At 57.7% G+C, this 22020-nt stretch overlaps 1 protein-coding gene across 1 annotated transcript in view; it reads right to left on the bottom strand.

The window, feature by feature from the left end:
• Window positions 1-3745: 3745 nt before the first annotated feature.
• LOC119111202 (uncharacterized) overlaps window positions 3746-22020 on the bottom strand; it is a 23224-nt gene continuing 4949 nt past the window's right edge. The window contains exons 5-23 of the mRNA XM_037235023.1: window positions 20499-20692; window positions 19839-20010; window positions 19386-19529; window positions 18826-18958; window positions 18297-18454; window positions 17959-18096; window positions 15375-15485; window positions 14709-14823; window positions 13599-13679; window positions 12534-12609; window positions 10994-11138; window positions 10341-10445; window positions 9181-9397; window positions 8596-8734; window positions 6568-6697; window positions 5741-5866; window positions 5219-5340; window positions 4487-4824; window positions 3746-3833 (exon numbers count right to left, since the gene is read on the bottom strand). Coding sequence (XP_037090918.1) covers window positions 3746-3833; window positions 4487-4824; window positions 5219-5340; window positions 5741-5866; window positions 6568-6697; window positions 8596-8734; window positions 9181-9397; window positions 10341-10445; window positions 10994-11138; window positions 12534-12609; window positions 13599-13679; window positions 14709-14823; window positions 15375-15485; window positions 17959-18096; window positions 18297-18454; window positions 18826-18958; window positions 19386-19529; window positions 19839-20010; window positions 20499-20692 — 2732 coding nt within the window. The remainder of the gene's footprint in view (window positions 3834-4486; window positions 4825-5218; window positions 5341-5740; window positions 5867-6567; window positions 6698-8595; window positions 8735-9180; window positions 9398-10340; window positions 10446-10993; window positions 11139-12533; window positions 12610-13598; window positions 13680-14708; window positions 14824-15374; window positions 15486-17958; window positions 18097-18296; window positions 18455-18825; window positions 18959-19385; window positions 19530-19838; window positions 20011-20498; window positions 20693-22020) is intronic.

Consider the following 22020-nt stretch of genomic DNA (forward strand, 5'->3'; position numbering starts at 1 on the left):
GACAAAAGGATAGCGCGTGCGTGCGGCCGCATCCACTGCCCGCGACAATAAGTATGTTTAATGGACCCCACATCTTGGCAAATCGCCAATGCGGACGACCCGTCATCATTGAGTGCTGGCCTGCCACTGGGTCAACCATAAAAATCCATGCCCTCTTCACAAAAGCGTGCGGTAGCTCCAGCAGGTATCCCTACAGCATCACCATCGAATGCAAACGGTCGCACTCTTCGCAGCACTTGCATAAGTATTTTTTCCCATGCAATACGATGCTGGCCACCACACCACGCGCCGGCCTGCCGCATTAAGTCACGTTCCGTCAAGTGGTGATATGAACGAAATAGGTGACGTCATCCGATGACCGAGCTACGTTGGTGGTCGTTAGTGCCTCCACAATGGGTTCGTGCGCACGTTTATGCTCTCACCGCGCACGACAATAAGTATTTTAAGCTACCCCGTAACTTTTGATATTGTTGTTGCGGTTGCTCCAGCTGCAGTGACCTTTGCATCGTTTTGCATTTTTGTTTACCTTTTTCTCGCGTCCAGTGTCGTAGCTCTTGCCGTTCGTTTTGTATTCTCCGAGAATGGAAAATCTGCTAATGATTGAGTACCCGAATGATCGACATGATTTACTCCAAAGTTCAGTTTATACCGTCTTATCAGCATTTGATCAGCACAGTCTTACATGTCACGGTTTACCGAATATAACACACAGTAATGAAGATGAGGATTTTCTTTTTTGATCGGCTAATGAAGGAATCTAAAAGCATGATGAATGAGAAACCCGGTGCACAAGGCTGCAGTCTGAAATGAGTTGGCAAGGAAAAGCAACAAATTATGATTTTACGGGGGTCGAAGGTCACAGTAGGTTATCGCCTTAATTGCTCTACGTTAGCCTCGGGTGACTTCAGTGTCTGTCGACCATGCTTTACCTTAATTTTGATCGCTTTGAGCGACCCCCAAATCTTGCTTGATTTGCTTCTATGTTTTAGCCAAGTGGAATCATCTGAGGGGGTAACCTGGAAATTTCCGATATGTCAAAATAAGTACCGCCCTTGTGCAAACTCCTGTCGCGCACAAAATGCACGCTCCCGTCCCGCATCAAAATATTTGTGTTTTGCCGTCGTATCTTTGTAAACTGTATCTTCGGCCGACCTGCCAACAGTTAGTGATGCGCTGTCAGGGCGTCTGGTGACTAACTTGATCGGGGAACAGTGTTGGACTGGCAGCTGATGTCCTACAACGGCGCTATCGAGTGACAGTCCTACAGCGGCGCTATCGAATGATTGTCCTACAGCGGCGTTGTCGAATGGTAGTCTTACAGAGGCGCCATCGAATGATGGCTCTGCAGCGGCGCTGTCGAATGATAGTACTGCAGGGGCGCTATCGCATGCTACTCCTATAGCGGCCTGTTGAATGATAATCCTACAGCAGCGCTGTCTAATGATAGCCCTACAGCGGCGCTATCGAATGATAATCCCATAGCGACGCTTTCGAATGATGCAGGACCACTGCAGCGGCGCTATCGAATGGCAGTCTTACAGTGGCGCCATCGAATGGTGGTTCTGCAGCGGCGCTGTCGAATGATATTACTGCAGGGGCGCTATGGCATGATAGTCCTACAGCAGCGCTGTCGAATGATGATCCTACAGCAGCGCTGTCGAATGATAATCCTACAGCAGCGCTGTCGAATGCCACGATCGCGCCCTTTACGCGCGAATGTAATAATCTTCCCGGGCCGCCGTGTACGGATGACAGCACGGGACAGCTGTCCGCATTTGTAATGTACCTACAGTGGTCCACCATACGCTGGCCATTGAGCCACATTTTTTCCGGCTGCATGCAGTAATGTGGCGTCAAAGGTTCACGTCAACATAATAAACGATTTCGGCCGACTAATAATTTTCATTGGAGGCCATGGGCGCTCCCACAATGACATGGTGAGAATGCGGTCCGCCCTCCGCTTACGATAAGTCATGCTTATAGCCGGCAGCCGTATTTTTTTAAGTTGTCGATGCTCCAGTGCCGTCAGCATTGAGTGATGCGCTACCTGAGGCCAGCCGAAAAGGAATGCCTTCGACGGACAAGCCCGTTGCAATGCTAGCTGATGGCAATACATTAGCACTATCAAATGTACACGCACGGGCTCTCCGCGCACGATGAGATGCATTTCCCTGGTACGCTGCATGCTTACCATCACGGTCCGGTCCGGCCGGGAGCAATAAGTAATGCGGCGTTACGCGGTAATCTGAACAAGTCAGGTTATGCCAGTCGTCAACTGATCTGCATAGCCGACCGATAGCGTTCCCACAATGATGCCGTGGGAACACCGCAGGATCACACGAATCCGACATTACGTCATTTGGATCGCCCACACAAACTTCGCAACTCGCCGCTGCGGCCGGCCCATCAGCAGTGAGTAATTTGATTCTCCGAACAAAAGGAATGCCTTCTACGGGAAGGGTATTGTGATGCCTGCCAGCTGCTAGTAGCACAGCAGCGCCACTGAATGCACACGTTCTCACTCTTCGCGTTTGGTTGTGAGTAGTTTTCCCGAGTCGGCGTATGTTGGTCATCACGGTAGCGGCCAGCTGGCGGAGCTTTATGATTCACCCCCAGAGGGTCGCATGAACAAAAAAGTGATGGCTGAAAACTGGTTTACGTTGCCGACCGATAGCGCTCCCACAATGCTGTATTGTGCACACGGTCACATTCGCCGCGCACGACCAGCAGTGTTTTGAATTGACCGCCGCATCTTTGCGATACGCCACTGCTGCTGGCTCGTCAGGCTTTCGTGATGCACTGTCCAGGGTTCAAAAGCATGCATAGATGCCTTCATCGGACAAACGTGTTGCACTGACAGATGACAGCCCTATGCATCAGAATCAGAAAACGAAAATCCTGCAAGCGCGTATAATTATCCAAGGCCTTCACGCTTTACCAGAAGAGTGTGCACAACCACGGAAGATTTTGCTGCCGCGGTTTCAGGATCGACGACGCTTTCTGTAAGCTTCCAACACACGCAGTGTCCAGAAGTCACCAATCCATCGCAACATGTATTGCTGCCATGTGTGGCCGTCCTTCTCGTCTACGGAGCTCTTTACAGGCGGCTGATGTACTAGTCGGCCGCGAGCACATACAATGCAGCTGCGTGACACATGACATCGTAGGCCGGGCAAACATACAAAGCGCTTACATTTCGACAGCTATTCGCCGTTGCCAGATCCCATCTCCGCTTCGGAAAACTTAAACAGGGGACGTATGAACGTGCCGTATGCTTAAGCTGGCGGCTCATTCGCTATCCACAAGCTGGACCAAAGCTACATATCGTGTTCGCCTCGTGCCTGCTCTGCTAACTTGCAGTGACTGGTCAGCGTATCAGTATAGGCCATGTCTATTGTGTGAAGGACGTCAGCTGAGCTGACAAGTGATGATTGGCTGTCAAACGAGGTGGCATCGGCTGTCGTGCCGACCAGTAACATTTCATTGGAGGGAGAGTCCAGTAGGCTGGAATCAGCTAACTGGCATCCTGCGTTGGCTGACTGGCCCGCCAGAGAGTCAGCATTGACTGATTGGCTTACCAGAAAGCCAGGGCTGTTTGACTGGCCTGACAGAGGCCCATCGTTGGTCGACTGGCCCGCGAGAGATCCGGCATTGGCTGACTGACCGGTCAGAGACCAGGCAGTGGCCCGCTGGCCTGTTAAGGACTCAACGCTGGCTGACGGGTCTGCCAGTGGCCTGACAGTGCTCAGTTCGTCTGCCAGAGACCCGGCACCGGCTGCTTGGCGTGCTGACAGCTGGACACTGTCAGCTCGGCTGTCACCGACATCCGCTGTCTGCCCGACAGTGACGTCGTTGTCGTGTGGAGCGGCCGGCTCGCCGTCCAGAGAGCTGTCTTCTTCCGACTGGTCCGACAGCGAACCGTCGGGCATCTGGCCGGCCGGCAAGGCGGGTGCCGTCCCCCCGGCCGTGCGGCGCGCCGTGGGCGGCGGCCAGCCCGAGCCCGGCGACGCCCGCGCGCGCGCCGTAGTTGAGTGGGTCCCAGTGACTGCGCCGCAGCTGCAGCTCGCCCTCCTCGAACGGCGCCGGCCGCAAGAAGGTGACGTCACCGTGCGAGCTGTAGCGGTGGCGGCCGGCGAGCGGGCCGGGCCGGCTGGACGGCGGCGGCCGGCCCTGGCCCACGCTGACCGAGCGCCGCAGCCGCTCGGCGCCCGCCTGGTTCAGCAGCACGTTGAACGTCTGTGGCGGGGGCAGCTCACCGAGCGAGCCGGCCGCGCGCACAAACTGCCACGACGTGTCGGCGCCCTCTTTAGTGTCGTCAATGCCGACTGAGAGGGTGGAGAGGCGCCGCTGTAGGCGGCGGCCGGCCTCCTGCAGCCGCTCGGCAGACCGGCGCGCCTCGCCCGGCCCCGGTCCCGGCGCCGGCCGCGGCTCAGCCTCCTCCGACAGGCGGCGGCCGCGCGGCCCCGTCACGCGCCAGCCGTCCGGCCGGCCCGGCCAGCCGCCTTCACTCGATGAGCTCATCGAGTAGCTGGCCGAGAGGGCGGCCGTCCTGCTGGAGGGCAGCGAGCTCTTCTTGTTGGCCTGTGAACTGGAAGAGGGCGCTGAGCCGCGTCGCTGCTTTCGCCGGCCCGTCTTGATGAGTGTCAGCCAGGCTAGGCGCGCCTCGGGGTACTGCAGGCAGCGCGATACGAAGATGATGAAGCCCTGCGTCGAGTTCAGGATGGTGAAGATGTAGGAGAAGGCCAAGCGCGTGCGGCCCAGGGCGAAGGCGCCCAGCACCCAGGTGACGCCCAGCAGCGTCATCACCGTGAATGCACCCCGCACCTGGTGAAATACAGACACGGCCTCCGGTTAGTCACACTTTCGACGCGGACCATTATAACCTGACGACATACTTAGAAGAGTACAATCAAACGTTCACGGATTTTTGGTTAACAACCGGCACCCGCTAAAGCGTTGATCGTGACAGTAGAATCCCGGAGGCATGGGAACGCTTCATGTTGTCGGAGACTCCGGCCAGTCAATGCTAGTCATTGTTAATCAGAGAACGGCCTATCAAACGCCGCGACCACGACCAGGGGTGGGCTAAACTAGTTAGGCATACATTGTTAGGCATAGTTAGATAGTTTAAGTTACATAGTTACATAGGCATACAAACTAGTCAGGCATACTTGCAATCACTACGAGCGTGTATGGCATGACAGGGTAAGGCTCGTACCTGGCTGATTGAGATGGATTTACGAACGGCACCAAATTTGCCCAGCGTCCTCTGCTGGAAGAGAACACGGGCCACTAGCGCGAAGACCACCACGTTGATTACCAGGATCACGCAGCCGGGACCTGAAACAGTGGCATCAGAGGTGGGAGGGGAAGAGTTGTCGCGATCGCCGCGACAGCGTCGCATCTCTGCCGCCTGGTGGTCGGTGGCTGCCCCCAGGCCTGCCGCCACCCGTGATCCACCGGTGGCGGCACCGAGACGGGCCTCTGCACGCCTCGCCAAGGACTCTGGAGATCTGGACGTTCGCTGTCAGATGAACGCGACATCTGCCCTGTGGCCTTGTACAGAGTCTAGGTACCCAGCCGCTGCCACCACACGACACATATACCGCGCCCTGGCACCGTACAGTATCGCTGACGTGACTCTCAACGCTTCCGTGCCAGACCAATGCAGAACTGATCATCATGTCAACAGAAACATTGGTCAAAGTCACTCGTGACAGCCTGTCAGGACGGCAAGTACCGAAGAAGCTGATGTAGTAGATGTACGGCTGTCGTGCCGTGATGACGCAGTAGTGCTCGTCGATGGCCTGATAGTAGGCGCGCCGGTCCGAGGCCAGGGTGGAGAGCACGATCGCCAGGGGAAGGCCTGCGGGCGTGTCATCACCGGTCAGTCGCTGGTGCGCGACTTGGCTGTGCGGGACACGGCAATAGGTGGCTTTAGGACAAAGCTTTAGGAGACCCGCAGATTTTGGGCAAACGGACGCGTTTTAATCTGACACAGTAATATGCAACAGCTCGCACCAGTATCAACAACTGCGACGCCTCACGCCAGTGGCACTGCAGGTGCAACATCTCACGTGAATGGCATGACAACCTGCAAACACGTAAGAACCGCGCGGCGCACTCATCCAACCAAGCGGTCACATCCACATACGGCGCGTTCTCCCAACCAAGCGGTCACATCCACATACGGCGCGTTCTTCCAACCAAGCGGTCACACCCACGCGCGGTGCGCTCATCCAACCAAGCGGTCACGCCCACACGCGGCTCCGCAGCAATGGGTCGCATGGTGCACTGATGGAGACAGAGTCCGCGACGAGCGGTTAGAGTTTTACCAGGAGCGACTGGAGCGCACCCACTGGCTATCTAGGAACGTTTGCATGGCGTTGAGTTCAGACCACGCGCGTGCGTGTCAAGTCGTCAGATCAGGAGAACGTAACGTGCGTGTTCGTGGGACACACGTCTCGGTTGTGCGCCGCTGGGTAGCAGCCGGGGTCGATGTTCTGGCGACTCTGGCGACGCCTGTTGGCCGAACGTGCGCAACAACGAGAGGCCGCCTCGACCTACCCCAGGCGAACAGAAGCCGTTTCACCATGAAGTTGGACTCGGATGTGGCGAACACAGTGATGATGAGCTGGTACATGTTGACCGCCTCCACCAGCATCCAGCAGAGCGAGCTCAGCACCAGGTAGTGGACCTGAAGCCAGATCATATCAGGTCAAGGATTTGATCCCGCCAGCTCGCAGCATAACGGAAGCAAAACACGGAAAGATCAATCTTAGAACAGATTGGCCGAGGTACGTTGACATGATACAAAAAATCGTCTGTTGGTTACGGAAATGGGATCCCCGGTGACTTCTTCAGTATGTATAGAGCCCAAATAGCCTTGAGTAGTTTGAACACTGTCGATTTCACGCGCTGTCTGCAGCGACTTCTGTCACCACAGTGCGAGCGATGCGCACGCAGTCTGCAGCAGCTTCTGTCACCACAGCACCAGCGATGCACACGCTGTCTGCAGCAGCTTCTGTCATCACAGAACCAGCCATGCGCACGCTGTCTACAGCAGCTTCTGTCACCACGGTACCAGCGATGCGCACGCAGTCTGCAGTGACTTCTGTCACCACAGTACCAGCGATTCTCACGCTGTCCGCAGCGACTTCTGTCACCACAGTACCAGCGATGCGCACGCAGTCTGCAGCGACTTCTGTCACCACAGTACCAGCGATTCTCACGCTGTCTGCAGCGACTTCTGTCACCACAGTACCAGCAATGCGCACGCTGTCTGCAGCAGCTTCTGTCACCACAGCACCAGTGACGCACACGCTGTCTGCAGCAGCTTCTGTCATCACAGAACCAGCCATGCGCACGCTGTCTACAGCAGCTTCTATCACCACGGTACCAGCGATGCGCACGCAGTCTGCAGCGACTTCTGTCACCACAGTACCAGCGATTCTCACGCTGTCTGCAGCGACTTCTGTCACCACAGTACCAGCGATGCGCACGCTGTCTGCAGCGACTTCTGTCACCACAGTGCCAGCGATGCGCACGCAGTCTGCAGCGACTTCTGTCACCACAGTACCAGCGATGCGCACGCTGTCTGCAGCGACTTCTGACACCACAGTACCAGCGATGCGCACGCTGTCCGCAGCGACTTCTGTCACCACAGTACCAGCGATGCGCACGCTGTCTGCAGCGACTTCTGTCACCACAGTACCAGCGATTCTCACGCTGTCTGCAGCGACTTCTGTCACCACAGTACCAGCGATGCGCACGCAGTCTGCAGCGACTTCTGACACCACAGTACCAGCGATGCGCACGCTGTCTGCAGCGACTTCTGACACCACAGTACCAGCGATGCGCACGCTGTCCGCAGCGACTTCTGTCACCACAGTACCAGCGATGCGCACGCTGTCTGCAGCGACTTCTGACACCACAGTACCAGCGATGCGCACGCTGTCTGCAGTGACTTCTGTCACCACAGTACCAGCGATTCTCACGCTGTCCGCAGCGACTTCTGACACCACAGTACCAGCGATGCGCACGCTGTCTGCAGCGACTTCTGTCACCACAGTACCAGCGATTCTCACGCTGTCTGCAGCGACTTCTGACACCACAGTACCAGCGATGCGCACGCTGTCCGCAGCGACTTCTGACACCACAGTACCAGCGATGCGCACGCTGTCTGCAGCGACTTCTGACACCACAGTACCAGCGATGCACACGCTGTCTGCAGCAGCTTCTGTCACCACGGTACCAGCGATGCACACGCTGTCTGCAGCGACTTCTGACACCACAGTACCAGCGATGCACACGCTGTCTGCAGAGGCTTCTGTCACCATAGTACCAGCGATGCACACGCTGTTCGCAGCACCTTCTGTCATCACGGTACCAGGGATGCGCACGCTGTTTGCAGCAGCTTTTGTCATCGCAGAACCAACCATGCGCAGCACGCTGTCTGCGGCAGCTTCTGTCACCACAGTACCAGCGATGCGCACGCTGTCTGGCCATTTGACACGGCAGATGACCACGCCGGTCATGGCCGTGTAACGGGCGCGGCCGGAGCCGCCACGGCGCGGACCGGGGTCGGCACCCTACCAGCACGGCGGTGGAGATGCAGAACTGAGCCGACGGCAGCACGGCGTGCAGGTTAGAGACCAGGAAGGCGGCGTTCATCAGCAGCAGCGACACGCACAGGTTGAGCAGGATCTTGCCCTGCCGGTCCCGGTTCAGGCACCTGGCAAGAACAGCGCCCGATAGTGTGGAGGACCGTATCGGCCAGCGGCAGGGCGTAAATCCCTATTCAGGTGCGTTGGGGCTACAGCCCCGTCAACTCTGGCTTCGGGAGAAACACGTCTTCGGAACATTTTTTGCATAGTTTTAGTCATTTTTCTTATTCAGCCAAATCCTCCTAACCTAGTTCGTGGACCTACATCTCTGGTCAGCGCGGAGGACCCGGAAGCTTGTGCACCCGTAGCGTGTTAGCAGAGACGCCCTCAAGGTGTGAAGCCATGCTGGTCAGGATACTTTAAAGACGGCAGGCAGGCAGGCTGCGGAGCGACCCCCATCTGTGCGAGCCTCGGCTGGCACGATCGGGCGCAGGGCAGGATAGGGGCCGCAGCACCGGAGGCAGTTCAGCGCTGTTGAGCCGGTGACGCCGGCGGGGCGGCAGCGCCGAGTTACCTGAACAGACTGTAGGTGAGGATCGTCAGCGCCAGACCCAGCAGGCTGAGCGTGGCGCCTATGTAGCTGAGCACGCTGAGGATGCGCTCGTGCAGGCCGCCGATCGGCGTCGCCACCGGGTCAAACAGGACCGAGAACGAGCTGAGGTGGCTGGTGGAGCAGACGGTGCGCTCGGCCGCCGGCTCTGTCCGGACCCCAGCCGTCGACCACGCCATCTCTGGGGAGCGGGCGGCGTCGGTCAGGCGCGCGTCCTGCAGCTCACACTGCCGCCGCCGCACGTCCGTCTGATCCCCGCCGCCACACGGTCGTTTGTTCCCGCCGCCGCAAGTCTCCCCGGCATCGGTCGTCTCATTCCCGCCGCCGCACGGGGGTCTGACCCCCGCCGCCACATGATCGTCTGACCCCCACCGCCACACGACCGCCCCATCAGTCGTGTGTCCTGAGAGCTAGGCGGGGTTCCAGACTCTTGGATGCGGTTGTGCCATACATCGAGGGAACTTCCCGAGCCATTTAGGCCGCCATGCACAGGCTGGCGCCTACAGTCATGTACGTCACATCATCAAAGACATTTGTGGTCAACTGTAAGCATTACACACTTTTCACTGCCTGTCCTAGGAAAAGAAAGTCATTGATCGCCGACGGGATGGCAGGTGAGTTATGGCAGATCCCACTCCTCCGACCCTTCTCACATTTAACTTAATGTTTTGGGGTGCCACATACGGAATATGAACCAAACCGGTTATGACGTCACCTTCAGCCCGAACTGGCTTCAGTGTCGTTCTGTTATGCAAAATACTGATCCTTCCACACCATCCCATTTATCTTTAGGCAAAAATGCCCGTTCAACTTTGCAGATCCAGCATGATGAAGCCCGTAACGTTCAGCCCACCGTATGAGGACGTATTGGATAGCAACATAACACAAGGCTGGAATAAACCGCTTCAACATGGGAGCATCAGACAAATGGACCAGAGCCCACAGGGGCATTGACAGCATACGGTGAAAAATGCTAATGTGATGATGAAGTTTAAAATGACTGTGCTTTGGCTGGCAGCGCTTCATCACAAGCTTGATGTTGCGCAGCTCCGACTCGCCTGCGAATGCCGTGCAGCACTACACTGCACCTAGCCTGACTGATCGGTGTGAGGAGAAGGACTCACCCTCTTCGTTCCAGTAGACGCAGCGTGGCTGAAAACCTTCAGCAGCGTTCGAAGAAAAGCCGAACGTGACTGGCTCCGGCAGCTGGTGTGCATCGTATCCGGGAACTGCAGCACACAAACACACGACATCGTACCCGGGAACTGCAGCACACAAACACACATCATTGTATTACAAAACTGCGAACGTAAACACTGCACAGTGTTCTGGAACTCCAGTACCCATACGTGCACAGTGTTCTGAAGCCGGTTCAAGCAAGCACAAGGGGCCCTATCCCAGAACCGTAGCACACAGACACAGAGCGTCGTGTTTTGGAACTGCGGCACGGAAACGAGCCGGCCACAGCCCGAAATCGTGGCGCTCAAACACTAACACGTCGCAGAATCCGCGCCTCAGTACTGAGGACCGCGAGCAGCGACGACCACAGACTAAGATGAAAGCTCGACAGCGCCGCTGCAGCTGAGCATGGAACAGTTCAGTCACAGGCCCGCATACATGGACTCCCTGAAGCTATTTATCGGCTCGATGTTCGCCGCCACGACTCGGGAACGACCGACATGGGTCTGATGGGTGGCGGCGGCCAGCCGCCTGAGCGCAATGATTGGTTCTGTGATCAGTCTCCGAGGGCAGGCTCCCGGTCGCGGTGAATGCTCACTGGTGACGCTGATGACGCCGGGATCGGGTCCGACGCGCCGCCGCTGGGCGGGAAACAGCAGCGACGTCCTGTAGGCGATGACGACCAGCCGCAGACGACGCTGGTGCCGGGCGGCCTGCTTCAGCACAGCGTACGGCATCCTCACCTGACGGAGGAGGGAGCACGTACAGTCCACAGGGCACGGCATTCTCACCTGGTGGAGAAGGGCACATACAACACACAGCGTAAAGCATCCTTACCTGACAAAGGAGGAAGCAGGTATGACGCCAGAGAAACGCAACGCGAACACTGTCACTTCACTGGCCATGAAATGTTCAACCGCAAGACAAATATGATAATAGAATTATTCGTGTCTGGTGTACGGCAGCACGATTTCTGACATCAACGGACTTCAGTTGGTCCTCAACCAATGTAACGTGTTCGGCGCAAGTTTTGTGCACAATTTAGTTGTTTGGTTATTTGGCTTAGAGCTCTTTCGGGCAGTAACCAATATTTCAGGGCCATGACATAACTGATACTGTATAACGGTAGGGAAGGACTATGTGCCTGGGGACCCAGTTACCGGGACTAAGCCCACGCAGGGATCCTTCTGCGGAGTGTGCGCTGGCGGGCCCTACCACCGCGGGACCCCTCGGCCCACCAGTGGCTGGCGCATGCAGCCTGCCCCGCACAAGCGGGGTGTTACCGAGGACGCTTGATTAAGCAAGATAGAGGATACAGAAGCGGATGTGCGAAGACGAATCACGTTTTGTGCTACATAGTGCCGGAATTTAGGCATTGGTACAAATTATGACGGAAACATGACTGAGAATTGATTAGGAATGGCGCCATAACCGAGTACGCCAATACTAGTAAGAAATATAACATAATGGACAAATGTGCAAGTACGCCTCGAGAAAGAGACAAAACACCAGCACATTACAATATTTGGTTTCGCAAGCGCGCTCCAGAAAAAAAAATCCGTCAACTCTCGATAAATGTGAATACTGCAAGTGAGCCAGCCTGTCCGCTACAGTGACAATTCTGACAAGGCTAGTCTTGTACCAACTCTGACGTCATGAAGGCGTTCCATGACGTAATCAAGCGATGGCATGTTGAAGAGCATGGTTACTAAATACATCTTTTTGTCTAGAGCAGTATTTGGCACTTAGAAGCTAACCAACAGCTAAAGGTGAAATTATTCATCAAATCGGACCCTTGTCTCAATATTTCCGAACGTGGAACATTCCCCTTTAAGGATTTCTGCCCATTTTGCACCGGCAAACATGTTCCGGGACATACAGCCGCCTCCTATTTGTGCTCTAGCACAGAGTCCACAGGCGCATCACACGCAGACACACGAACAGTGAGATTCCCCATCCGCGTGCCGCGGTCGCGGGGCGTCGGCCGGCGGTCGCGGCGCGGCGGTGGCGGCCGACGGGCGTACCCTGGCGGCAGGCGTGTCAGGGCTGGGCCCGCCGCCGCCGCCGCCGCCGTCGCCCGGCGGACCGGCCGTGGTCGTGCCGCCGCCGTCGTCCGGACCAGCCAGCGACGGTCGCACGTCCAAACCGTGCGCCGCCAGCGCGAGCAGCTCGTCACCGCTGTAGTCGATCGTCTCCACCGCTACGTTCCGGGTCCTGAGCGAGCAGACGGGGGCAGCGTCACCCGCATGCCCCGCCACCCCCGCCGCGCCATCTCAGGGCGGCGTCCGGGCGCAGTGGATCTTTCGGAGCTACCGAGTGCTTGCGGAGAGAGTTCACATCACTGAAACGGCAGGGTACCACCGAGTGCAGTGTGGCAGTGAGGTCGGCTGGCACAAACTGTAACAGCACTGGTTTGGTACGGAACATGGGATATCACCATCGTACGGAAGTCAAGTCACACTGGACGCGCCATTTTAATTTTGTCTTCTTCACAGTCCAGGCAAGGTCATTTCATGACCGGCAGTTCGGCGATGTCGGTGTCTGAATACCATCGGTTGTATTCTTCCATCCCGTCCGGTTTCACTGTACCTAAGCACCTCGAGTGGGGTGTTTGCTCGCCTGTGGGCGTCAGACTAAGAGCGTCCGCACCTGAGCCGCAGCCTGGGTTGAGCGTCCGTACCTGAGCCGCAGTCGGGGGCCCGTCCGTACCTGAGCCGCAGCCTGGGGCCCGTCCGTATCTGAGCCGCAGCTAGGGGGCCGTCCGTACCTGAGCCGCAGCCGGGGGCCCATCCGTACCTGAGCCACAGCCGGGGGTGAGCATCCGTACCTGAGCCGCAGCCTGGGGCCCGTCCGTACCTGAGCCGCAGCTAGGGGGCCGTCCGTACCTGAGCCGCGGCCGGAGGCCCATCCGTACCTGAGCCGCAGCCGGGGGCTCGTCCGTACCTGAGCCGCAGCCGGGGACCCGTCCGTCCTGAGCCGCAGCCTGGAGCTCGTCCGTACCTGAGCCGCAGCCGGGGGCTCGTCCGTACCTGAGCCGCAGCCGGGGGCTCGTCCGTACCTGGGCCGCAGCCGGAGACCCGTCCGTACCTGAGCCGCAGCCGGGGACCCGTCCGTACCTGAGCCGCAGCCGGGGACCCGTCCGTACCTGAGCCGCAGCCGGGGACCCGTCCGTACCTGAGCCGCAGCCGGGGGCCCGTCCGTACCTGAGCCGCAGCCGGGGGCCCGCCTGGTCGCCGAGCACCGGCAGGACGACAGCCAGCTGCTCCACGGCTCGCACCAGGTGACTGGCGGCGGCGGCCGCCGTCGCGCCGCCCAGCACCACCGCCATGTTGGTCTCCATCAGCTGACTGACGGTCTGCAGGGCCAGGCGGGCCGCCTGTGCGGACACAGCGCGCCGGCCGTCAGCACGGACCGCGCCGGCTCAAGCCCTCACACACTGATCCTTCCCAGGTCCTCGACCTGCCTGGTAAAGAGCGACTACTGCATCCTCCTCGACTCCGGGTGACAGCGCTGACGTGGCATGCCAGTCGGTCGGTAAAGACGGCACTTGCTTTGCTGCGACGCTGTTGTGCCGACAACAGCGCTTCCAAGGGCAATGCTGCCCTAACTTCTATCATCGGTACGGCATCGGCGCATGCCACATATTATGAGACCGTGGGGGAAATCGTAGTCAAGGGCTGATCACCAGATCTGCCCTTGAGCAGTGTCTCCCCGCCAGCCGCGCAATCCGCCGTTTGGCCTCACCCGCCCATCTTTGGCCGCCTGGGGCATGACGTCAGCCAGCTGCTGCGCTGCCGATGTGAACGAATCAGGGTTGAGTGCGCCGCCGTATGACGTCACGTTACGCCAGATTCGCTCGGAGATGTTGTGAGCACGCGCCACCAGCTGCAACAGGGGAGCCGGTATAACCGATGTGCTGCCAGGGCGGAGCGCGGCCGCTTAACTGAGCGGAGGCCATCTCTGAGAGGTGGAAGGATACACACTGGCAGAACTCGGTGTAACTGGACCATTGGGAGCACGACATAAGGCGTGCTAGCCACTGTCAGTCTGTTGAGAGCCTCTTGGGCTGTTTCTGAAACCTGTCAGAAAACGCTGCATCAGGCACGAAACAAACATGCTGCATTATACAAATAAGCTCACCAGTTCGTTTGAGCGGGAGATGTTGCAGCGAGACGCCCGGCCCGGCCGCCGTGACCGGACCGCCCAGGCTACTCACCTTCTCTCGGCAGAGTTCGGTCTGAGAGGGCAGCCAGCGTGGCGGCGCCGCCGGCGCGGCGGCCGGCTGGCAGACGCGCGAGGCGAGCGGCTGGTCGGGTCCCGGCGCGCGCCCGCCGGCCGGACAGAGCACGGTGGCGCGCCGGCCGGCCGGCGTCTCAGCCCACAACAGCCGGCCCCAGCGGCCGTCCTCCAGCTCTGGTGGGCAGCTCACTGTGCTCGGCGGAGGCAGCGCCGGTCAGCGCCGCTGCTCGGGGCGGCACCGCTCGCTCGGCAGGCGCCAGACACACCGGAGCGGCGCAGCGGCCTCACAACACGAACAACCCGAACAGCCAGAGCACAGAAACAGCCATCTTGCGTGCGGTGGTGGGCAGGTGGAAATGAATGTCATCATAGAGAATGATAACAAGCAGGTGGTGGTGCTGCGAGGTCAAAAATAAGAGCTGCATCCATACCTCCTGATCTGTCACGTACATAACCTTTTGAGAAAGTTGTGGACCGAGTTGACAAAACGCACTTTGCAATTCATTGAAAATCACCGACCCCCTGCTCATATAGATGCCAACATCTCAATTTTGCTAGGTTTTGCCGCTTGTATAAGATGGATAGCACCGCTTATAGAGCTGTTAGGGTTATTAGGACAATGCCTAGCATGTTTAGCACTGAACCGATACTTGACAAGGCTCATCTGAGCCCGCTCTAGGCGCTGCATGCGCGGAGCCTGCCGGCCACATACAGCACTGACGATGACGGCCGTCACTGACCCGGCGTTTGGCAGAGATGGCCCGTGTACCCCTCCGGGCAGCTGCACCGGAAGCTGGCGAGACCGTCCCGGCACACGCCTCCATGCTGGCAGGGGTCGCCAGCGCAGTCGTCTGCGTCGGCACCCAGGGGACGGTCAGCGGAATGGCAGTCAACGACGGATCAACACCCAGGGGACGGTCAGCGGACCAACGGTCAGCGACGGATCAACACCCAGGGGACGGTCAGCGGAATGGCAGTCAACGACGGATCAACACCCAGGGGACGGTCAGCGGAGCAACGGCCAGCGACGGATCAACACCCAGGGGACGGTCAGCAGAACAAGTCAGCGGCGGAACAACACCCGGACGGACGGTCAGCGGAGCAAGTCAGCGACGGATCAACACCCAGGGGACGGTCAGCAGAACAAGTCAGCGGCGGAACAACACCCGGACGGACGGTCAGCGGAGCAAGTCAGCGACGGATCAACACCCGGACGGACGGTCAGCGGAGCAAGTCAACGACGGATCAACACCCAGGGGACGGTCAGCAGAGCAAGTCAACGACGGATCAACACCCGGACGGACGGTCAGCGGAGCAAGTCAGCGACGGATCAACACCCGGACGGACGGTCAGCAGAGCAAGTCAACGACGGATCAACACCCGGACGGACGGTCAGCAGAGCAAGTCAGCAACGCATCAACACCCGGACGGACGGTCAGCAGAACAAGTCAGCGACGGATCAACACCCAGAGGACGGTCAGCAGAGCAAGTCAGCGACGGATCAACACCCGGACGGACGGTCAGCGGAGCAAGTCAGCGACGGATCAACACCCGGACGGACGGTCAGCGGAGCAAGTCAGCGACGGATCAACACCCGGACGGACGGTCAGCAGAGCAAGTCAGCAACGCATCAGTACCCGGACGGACGGTCAGCGGAGCAAGTCAGCGACGGATCAACACCAGGACGGACGGTCAGCAGAGCAAGTCAACGACGGATCAACACCAGGACGGACGGTCAGCAGAGCAAGTCAGCAACGCATCAACACCCGGACGGACGGTCAGCAGAGCAAGTCAGCGACGGAACAACACCCGGACGGACGGTCAGCAGAGCAAGTCAGCAACGCATCAACACCCGGACGGACGGTCAGCAGAGCAAGTCAGCGACGGATCAACACCCAGGGGACGGTCAGCAGAGCAAGTCAGCGACGGATCAACACCCGGACGGACGGTCAGCGGAGCAAGTCAGCGACGGATCAACACCCAGGGGACGGTCAGCAAAGCAAGTCAACGACGGATCAACACCAGGACGGACGGTCAGCAGAACAAGTCAGCGGCGGAACAACGCCCGGACGGACGGTCAGCGGAATAACAGTCAGCGACGAATCAACACCCGGACGGACGGTCAGCAGAGCAAGTCAGCGACGGAACAACACCCGGACGGACGGTCAGCGGAATAACAGTCAGCGACGCATCAACACCCGGACGGACGGTCAGCAGAGCAAGTCAGCAACGCATCAATACCCGGACGGACGCACGTTGGGCCAGTAATAAGTGAGACGACCAGTGAGTGACGGTTCAACGTCCGTACGCCCGGCCAGTAGAACAAGATCAGTCTCGACGCATCAGACAACCGAATCATCAGCTAGTGGTCGGTCGTCATGGATTTACCTGGGGTCTCCAATACATGCGCAATGCTATGTATTGCGTGTTTCATACCAAGCCGACCACTTCAGTAGTGAAATTCACTTCAAATGACACGTAGTATCAGTACTTGCAACCATGTATCACACATTATCTGTGGGATGAGGTATCATTGCACACTAATCTACCGTTAGACCGACCAGTTTCGGTCAGTTTTTAGCTGTCTCTCAGATGCTGCGCATAATGCTTGTCAAAGGAACACAGCATTAGGGAGGGAAAACAGCGCCCTTTACTCCGCCATCAGTGTTCGGGGCGGCGCACTTGCACTCGGTCACTGTAAGATGCAGGCCGAACCTTTAAAATGGACGGATATCTGAGATCAAAGCCCACCTTAAGCAGTGCATGATGTTTGAGTCCTGGCCCCCACAATCCAATCGTGAAATTTCACGTTAATGACAGAATTTGACGACGAAAGTGCCGCACTGCTTGGCGCGGTCCGTCGTGCGCTCTTACGTCACACTGACCTTTAGAGCGGCCACAGTCCATCCCAATCAAGAGCAAATAGCGAGTTTCTACAGCGACTCGAACCCGCCCCGCCACGGAAGGGTGGATTGGATGGCAGGCGCTCTAACCAGCTGAGCTATCGGAACGGACGTGCGTGTGGCACAATCCCTCGCATCCGTCGCACAAATCTAATTTTGGGTGTTCTTCAGCGGCACATTCGAGCCCTTCGTTATACATTGTCGACAGCATCTTACACCGACTGCCGTAATCACGACCGATCCCTTGGCCGTGAGCGAGGTTTGGGTCCCGCCCACCCTAGGCGCCCGGTCATGCGCGGACGCTCCCCCCCCCCCCCCCGCCCCCAAACGCTTCAACATTCTGCAGACCTGTCCCGATGCTGCCTTTTCCGCACTGATTTCAGAGCTCGCGTTACTGGGCTGCGTGCAGCGACCGAGTTACCTATGTTGATATGGCAGTCGATGCCAGTGAAGCCAGCAGGGCAGAGGCACGTGTAGTCGGTGGCGCCATCTACGCAGGTGGCGCCATTGTTGCAGGGCGAGGAGGCGCAGAAGTCCAGGTCCAGCTCGCAGTGCGGGCCTGCCAGACACAGACAGTTGCTCAGCGAGATAGACACACGAGCCGCAGCGGCCAGACGGCAATGTACAGACAACTGGGGTTCACAGTATCACCGAGACCAGAAGCCGCTCGGCGGGGGGACGCGTGACGTCACGCGCCGGGGCGTGGTCTTGCCGGCTCCCGCCTTTTCGCCAACGGCACGAGCAGGACGTTCGGCGCACCTGCGTATCCTAGGCGACACTGGCACCGGTAGCTCTCCGCCTCGGCGTAACACGTGGCGCCGTTCCTGCACTTGGCTGATGCGCACGGGTCGAACGTGGCGCACGTGTCCCCACGGTACAGTGGGGGACACGTGCACACGTATGTGTTGGAGACGTTACTGAAACAGAGATGCATGGCTGGTCATAGAGCTTATTCGCGACACTGGCACCGATACATCCCGCCTTTCATGCAACGGCACATGTCATATAGGACATAAATCAGTGTTGTGTCGCCATACAATGTCATGTCACAGACATACAAGCCTGTCACGCCACATCGATTCCCATCAAATGGAACATGACAAAAATGTCATTCGAATGCAGCTAATTATGTAGCGACCATCACACATAGCGCTGTATGGTACACATGTGCTCGTTAACAGCTCACCTACTACACCACGGCCACGTTTCGCGTCAAACCTTTTGAGTGACGCTAACACATTGTAGCAGACCTAATAAGCGACGCTGACACGGCTGTCAGGTGGCTCACCTGTGACAGGTGCCGCCGTTCAGGCACGGCGTGGGGTTGCCGAAGCACGGGTTGAAGTCGGCGCAGGTGGTGCCGTAGAAGCCGGCCATGCAGCGGCACTCGAACGCCTCCGAGCTGAGGTTGCGGCACGCGCCTGCGGACGGGCCGTCGCGGCGTCACCGTCACTGTGCTGGCGTCATTTGTCACCGTATTGGTCACCTGCTGAAATCTGGCTGTTCTGCGATCGTTCGAACGGATCCAGTGGTCGCATCAACTGTCCAGTTCCTCTGTGCAGCCACGCTATTAACCAATGGTTCAAATGTGGACTTTCGGTAAAGCGCAACTCCTCGAGTCTTTGATTGTGTCCACACCGCCTGTGATATGTCCGCCCAAAACATCACGTTTGCAGCGAGTTCGCTTAAGGTGCTGCGAAATTGCTTCTATTTGGTGACAATTAGCTTTAGCTTTCGTCGTTTAATGGCCAATTCGTCATCCGACAGACATCTTTTTGTAACGTGCATGCATGAAAAACTACTAGATTCCACAGAACATGCGCAATGTCACATTTCGTCTATACTCGCCGAAGTTTTGGCACGGTTTCGTATGGCACGGGTCCACGTGTTGACACCGCTGGCCGTAGGCACCCTCTGGACACGTGCACGTGTATCCGGGCCGTCCGGCCGAGCGGCGGCACGTGCCGTTGCCGCACACGTTTCCCGTGCATGCTGCGGACAGTCGAAACACGTGCGAATGGACGCATGAGCTGTTGCGACACCTGGAATGACAATGCGCTGATGGTGACAAAAGAAAGGTTTCTTTCACAAACCTGTCATTGATCAAGTGAAAAGAGACAAACACCGTGCGATGAACGAAATTGTGTTTTAACGAGAATGAGCGAAAGGGACAGACTGAAATACGAAAAAGTAAGCATCGGGAGAGATAGAGAGAGCGAGAGCGAGAGAGAGAGCGAGAGAGCGAGAGAAAGAGAGAGAGAGAGAGAGAGAGAGAGAGAGAGAGGGGGGGGGGAGACTCACGGCTGAGGCGTGTTCCGAAGGTCACCATCTGGCTGGCCATCCCAGTCTCGTGCTCCCGCCAACCGTACACCACCATGTTGTATTTGGTCCATGGCTGTAAGCCGTCCAGCAGCGTACACTCTTCGTCCTCCTCCAGTAACATCTCGTGTTTCTCGTTGCTTTTGCCGTCCTCCTGTTACCCAAACAATGCACGAGCAAACATTAAAACAATGGGAACGCAAATATCGTCCGTTCACCCCATTCTTCGCTTCCAAGGACTGAGCATTGGAAGAGGGATGTATGCACACATTTTAAGTAACCAGCAGGGGCAGAACTTCGTATCATTGACCAGGTGGGTACAGTGTGCGAAGGACGGCTTTCTAAGCACAGCTCATCGCATTTTAGTGGTTTCAATCATGTTTCGCATCTACGATCGACAGGGGTGTCACACGAACATTGAGAGCATTGCCCCAAATCAGGTATTAACCTTTCACCATGGACAGGCAATGCCCAACAATATCCGATAGCTATAACACGAATTTCACCGCCCAAAACATTTGCATTCGCAACTTACCCAGGTAAAGGGTAATCTTCACAAGCAAGTCAGCATCATGGAGCGGTCGCCTGTCCGGTACCTGACCTCGGCCCGGCAACGGCGCGAGGCCCTGTGCCGCGACTGACCTGGATCAGGGTCACGGAGCGCGTCATCAGCTGGCTGCGGTCGCGCAGCACCAGCCGGGTGGCGTTGGCGGCGCCGGCGGCGTCGGCCGAGCGCAGCTGCAGCATGTAACCGGACACGGGTCCGTTGCGGGGTCGCCGCCAGCAGACGTACACGCTGCTGTTGGTGCTCTGCACGGCCCGCACGGCCAGCGGCTCTGTCGACCCGCGGCAGACGCGTCAGGTCACCGGACACGGCGCCGGGCCGGGGGCTGCCGAGGCTGCAGGCGCGGGGTGGCTGACCCCCCCCCACCCCCCCCCCACCCCCACCTAACGTGACGGTAAGCGACTGGGCCTGCGGGGTGTTATGAAAACCATTTGACATTTCCAGTTATAGGTTGTTTTGTTTTCACAATAGTAGTTCACGTTGACTTGATCTCGGGCAGAAGTCAGAATCCATGGCTATATTACATATATCCTTATTTTCCATACATCCGAATGCGACCCACATTCACTTAGTCATGAGCTCAAATATACATTTGTTTGGGTTGGTGAGCCTGCAGAGTCTGATTTTGCTTGAAAAGTATCACGCCACTTCAATCCGAGTTTCACAAGGCATAAACACAATTAGATTCTAAGCCCCCGATGTGACTCGGGCTCACGCATGTCTGACAGGGGGGACAGGAAGCTCTACGGACAGGGCCGCATACACATCTGCGCAAGGAGGATAATGGCTGTGTCTTAACAGAGAGGGGGCTGCAAAACATTTTGATTCTGCTCTTTTCTAGTTTTTACATACCGTTATCTGCCGCCAAGTTATTCCAAACTTCATGGCCCGAAACAAAAAACCCGACCCGAAAAGGCCGGGTCTCCCAAGCATTCCCCAAACACAGTAGATCCACTTCCAAAGGCCATTTCCGTGGCCTTATCCAGCATTGTGGTGGCTGTCCAGATCCTTGCGACTCGAGCATTTCGTGGCTATTTTATCGTCTCAAAAAGCGTTAAGAAAAAACGACAGACTAGGTAATCTGTCTTCATTTATCTTGAGCTGTCAAGCTCAGCATACGTCATCGCCGTGAAACAGGCAGACCTTTTGCGACCCAACAGCGCTGATAGAACAGAACAGCTAGAATCCTCAGTGACAGAACCCCGGCAACAGTTAGGCGTTTATAAGACGCATGCTCCAATGTCATGCGTGACGGCATTTTTTTCACACCCCGACGGCATTCCTGCTAACTCCGGCCACATAGATCTGTGTCCGGTGGTGTGCGCCTGACACAGGGGCGCCGTGGAGCGGGTGTGTGAGTGGTGTACGGACGGCTGATGGTGTGCGTCTGACACAGGGACGCGCGGCGCGGGTGTGGGATTGGTGAACGGACGGCTTGGTGCTGGGGCGCGAGGCACGATCAGGCCGCCGCTCGGCCGGCCCGGCGCGGCGCGGCTCGGAAGCCGTGGTGAGACGGAGGTTCGCGCCGCTGACAGAGCGCCGCGGCGGCGACGCGACGATGGCCAACAGTAGCCGTGGTTGTACCGCAAATGGGTGGTG

The sequence above is a fragment of the Pollicipes pollicipes genome, unplaced genomic scaffold (genome assembly GCF_011947565.3).
Source record: "Pollicipes pollicipes isolate AB1234 unplaced genomic scaffold, Ppol_2.1 Scaffold_7261;HRSCAF=8764_pilon_pilon_pilon, whole genome shotgun sequence".
NCBI classification, from domain to species: domain Eukaryota; kingdom Metazoa; phylum Arthropoda; class Thecostraca; order Pollicipedomorpha; family Pollicipedidae; genus Pollicipes; species Pollicipes pollicipes.